At 54.9% G+C, this 3,188-nt stretch overlaps 1 protein-coding gene across 1 annotated transcript in view; it reads left to right on the top strand.

Moving 5' to 3' along the window:
- PCIF1 (phosphorylated CTD interacting factor 1) overlaps positions 1–3,172 on the top strand; it is an 8,524-nt gene extending 5,352 nt beyond the window's left edge. The window contains exons 11-15 of the mRNA XM_010172826.1: positions 317–403; positions 951–1,135; positions 1,631–1,724; positions 1,943–2,118; positions 2,920–3,172. Of these exons, the coding sequence (XP_010171128.1) occupies positions 317–403; positions 951–1,135; positions 1,631–1,724; positions 1,943–2,118; positions 2,920–3,172 (795 nt within the window). The remainder of the gene's footprint in view (positions 1–316; positions 404–950; positions 1,136–1,630; positions 1,725–1,942; positions 2,119–2,919) is intronic.
- The last annotated feature ends 16 nt before the right edge of the window (positions 3,173–3,188 follow it).

Genomic DNA, 3,188 nt, shown 5'->3' with positions numbered 1-3,188 from the left:
GGTCAGGCTTCTGCTGGGAGCGCCTACCAGGTGGTGTGTGTCCGCCTTGGATCCGCGCTGTGCTGCAGGCACGGCTGCACTCGCAGCGAGGCGGCCCTTGCCGAGGGACACGCACTGATGTCCTACATTCATTGCTGCTGGTGGAGAGCTGGTGGCTCATTCACGTGGTGAAAGCAGATGCGCTGACAAGCCTCGGCGCAGAGCCCCGCCTGCTCCCGTTGTTCCTCAGCGTCCCTCTCCCCGCCACGGTGTGTTTGTGTCCTGTCCTGCCTGTGTCGGTTCTGTTTGTGTTTAATGGCTCCACTTTCCCTTCCAGTGGCTTCTCTATCGGTACAGCTGCATTGATGACTCTGGCTTTGAAAAGTTTCTGCCCAGGGTTTGGTGCCTTCTCCGTCGGTATCAGGTACTGTCTCATTGTAGTTGTACGTCAGAAAGCCTTAGGAATAGTGGGGAACTGAACGGGTTGACTTTGCTCTGGGGGAGGTCCACAGCTCTGGGAGCCTGATGCAAAATAGGGCTTAAACAGGGACCATCATCTGCTCCTGGTGTTTTGAGATAGGACTGCGGTCTGGGGAGGAATTGTTACCTTGACAGGAGACCTCGGGGATGGTAAAGATAAAATTTTGAAAGAAAAATAATAAATTTAATAAAAAATAAATTTATGAAAGAAACCTTCAGTCGTTCTTGACTTGAAGGGGCAGCTGGAGGTTCATGGGGGGATATATGTGTTTAAATTGACAGTTGGTTTGTGGGGCCTGAGTTGGATGAAATATCTAAAGAGCATTCTTGGGTACATGCAGGGGACCTACACGAATTTGAGAAAGGACGAGGGGGCCCTGCAAACCTAGAGGAGTGGGTGCATGGACGTGTGGCCCTGGGTCCGTGGTCAGTGAAGGGAGCAGCAGGAACAGCGAGTGCAGGCACGGCTCACCGGGGTTTGCTCTCCTCAGATGATGTTCGGTGTGGGTCTGTACGAAGGAACTGGTCTGCAGGGGGCACTTCCCGTGCATGTCTTCGAAGCCCTCCACAAGCTCTTTGGAGTGAGTTTTGAGTGCTTTGCCTCGCCCCTGAATTGCTATTTTAAACAGTACTGTTCGGCCTTCTTGGATACAGACGGGTATTTTGGATCCAGGGGGTGAGTCTTACGTTCGGTGCCCTCGCCGTGTTTCTGTGTGGGTGTGTACACGTGCGATGCCTCCAGACAGGCTGACGTGTGGGCGCGTTCAGGGCGGCAGCTGGTTGCGGGGCATCTGCTCAGGAGGGTGTGTGCCTCAGGGCTGCCTGGAGGCAGCGAGCGGACACGGGCTGGCTGTGAAACCATCGGGATTGTGCCCTTAGTCTTGTTAGAGGGCTCTGGTCCCTGGAGGGACGCAGTCTGTAGGTCTGGCAGCGCTTGGCCTTGTTCTGAAGAGTGAGACACCTCAAGCAGTCGGCTTGAATCAGCAGTCACCTTCAGTGACACCAGCGTGTCCCCAGTGACCAGTCCCGTTAGAAGCAGCAGGCCCTGCACTGCTGGGGATTCAGGTTTTCTGAGAGTGTGACTGCCTTTTCTGAGGAAATGCATGCTTTTTAAGGTGTGAAAATGAGAATTCTAGCCTGTCTGATAGGGATCTCTGCCTTTTTCCTCCAGCCCATGCCTGGATTTCTTCCCTATAAGTGGCTCTTTTGAGGCAAATCCTCCATTCTGTGAGGAGCTGATGGATGCCATGGTCTCTCACTTTGAGGTACGTTCACTCCTCTGGGGAGTTGTTCTGAACAGAGCTGTGCAGTCAGTCCTCTCCTCCCCGCTGCTCCCGCACCCTCACAGCGGGGCTGTAGGGCAGGAGGACGGTCGCTGCTGCGGCACCGCTCCAGAAGCAGAAGCGTGGATTCCCTTTCCATGGGAATCATTAGGCACGTCACTGCTCAGCCAGCGCTGAGATGGTTTTTCTTCTTGAACTAGAAACTGCTGGAGAGCTCCAGTGAGCCTCTCTCCTTCATCGTCTTCATCCCCGAGTGGCGGGACCCTCCTACCCCAGCCCTGACCCGCATGGAGCAGAGCAAGTTCAAGCGGCACCAGCTCATCCTGCCAGCCTTTGATCACGAGTACCGCAGTGGGTCTCAGCACGTCTGCAAAAAGTAGGGCTTTTTCCTGGGTCCTTCTGGGAATGTGTTTCTGAAGCCGTGTGACAGAAATATCCTATTCCATGTTGAAATCAATGGGAAGGAGGGAGCAGGCAGGGAAAAACACAGCACGTAACCACCCTGGGTTTTTAAGACAGGCATACAGCCTTGTGGATTTCACGTTCATTTAATGACTGCTGAGGTATTTCAGTAACAAAAAGCTTGTTGGTGGTGAATTCCTTGGGTGCAAGTCCAGTCTGAGCAGGTTGTACGTGTGGTGCTCAGCCATGCTCCTCTGCCAGCCCTCTGATCTGGTGAGCCAGCTGAGCACCGTTTCCTGCGCTGCCAAATGCCGCAGCAGTTCAGGGTCACTCAGGGGGAGCAGGAGCGAGGGATGGGGAGAGCCCTCAAGCTGCCTGTTGCTGTTTAACAAGTTCAAGCAACAAATTGTTTAAGCAACAAGTGCTTAAACACAGAGTTCTCTGTACCTGCCCAAGACCGGTGCCTTACCGTGACGAGTCTTCTGCAGGACAGCGATGTCCCTGTGCGTGTGCTGGTCGAGAGCTACATGGCTACGCAGCATCAGAGCTTCTCTTCTGAAAGCTCACGAGCCTCTGCCTTTACTCAGAGTTGCCCGACGCTGCACTCTGCCCGCTCTTTCCTCAGAGTAGTGAGAGAAAAAGACAGAGATGAATACTTGTCCTGAACATGGCACGCAGGAAGAGGAGGGGCGGGTGCTAGGAAGTGGGTCGGGGTGGCAGTTGAGTGGCAGGTGGGCCAGGGGAGACGCTGAGTGCCTCTTGTCTTCCCTTGCAGAGAGGAGATGTACTACAAGGCCGTGCACAACACGGCCGTGCTCTTCCTGCAGAACAGTGCCGGCTTTGCCAAGTGGGAGCCCACGCCGGAGCGGCTGCAGGAGCTCGTTGCAGCCTACAAGCATTCAGGCCGGACCCTCAGCTCTTCATCCTCCTCCTCCTCGTCATCTTCCTCCTCCTCCTCCTCCACAGCAGACAAAGAGCGGGAGCTGGGCCGAGAGCAAAGCAGCAGCCGGGAGAGTAACCCCAACTAAGGTGCAGAGGTGCGAG

The sequence above is a fragment of the Antrostomus carolinensis genome, unplaced genomic scaffold, assembly GCF_000700745.2.
Source record: "Antrostomus carolinensis isolate BGI_N321 unplaced genomic scaffold, ASM70074v2 scaffold35707, whole genome shotgun sequence".
In the NCBI taxonomy this organism is placed as follows: Eukaryota; Metazoa; Chordata; class Aves; order Caprimulgiformes; family Caprimulgidae; genus Antrostomus; species Antrostomus carolinensis.
Note: the sequence above shows the minus strand (reverse complement) of the source record. Positions and strands in the feature narration are given on the sequence as shown.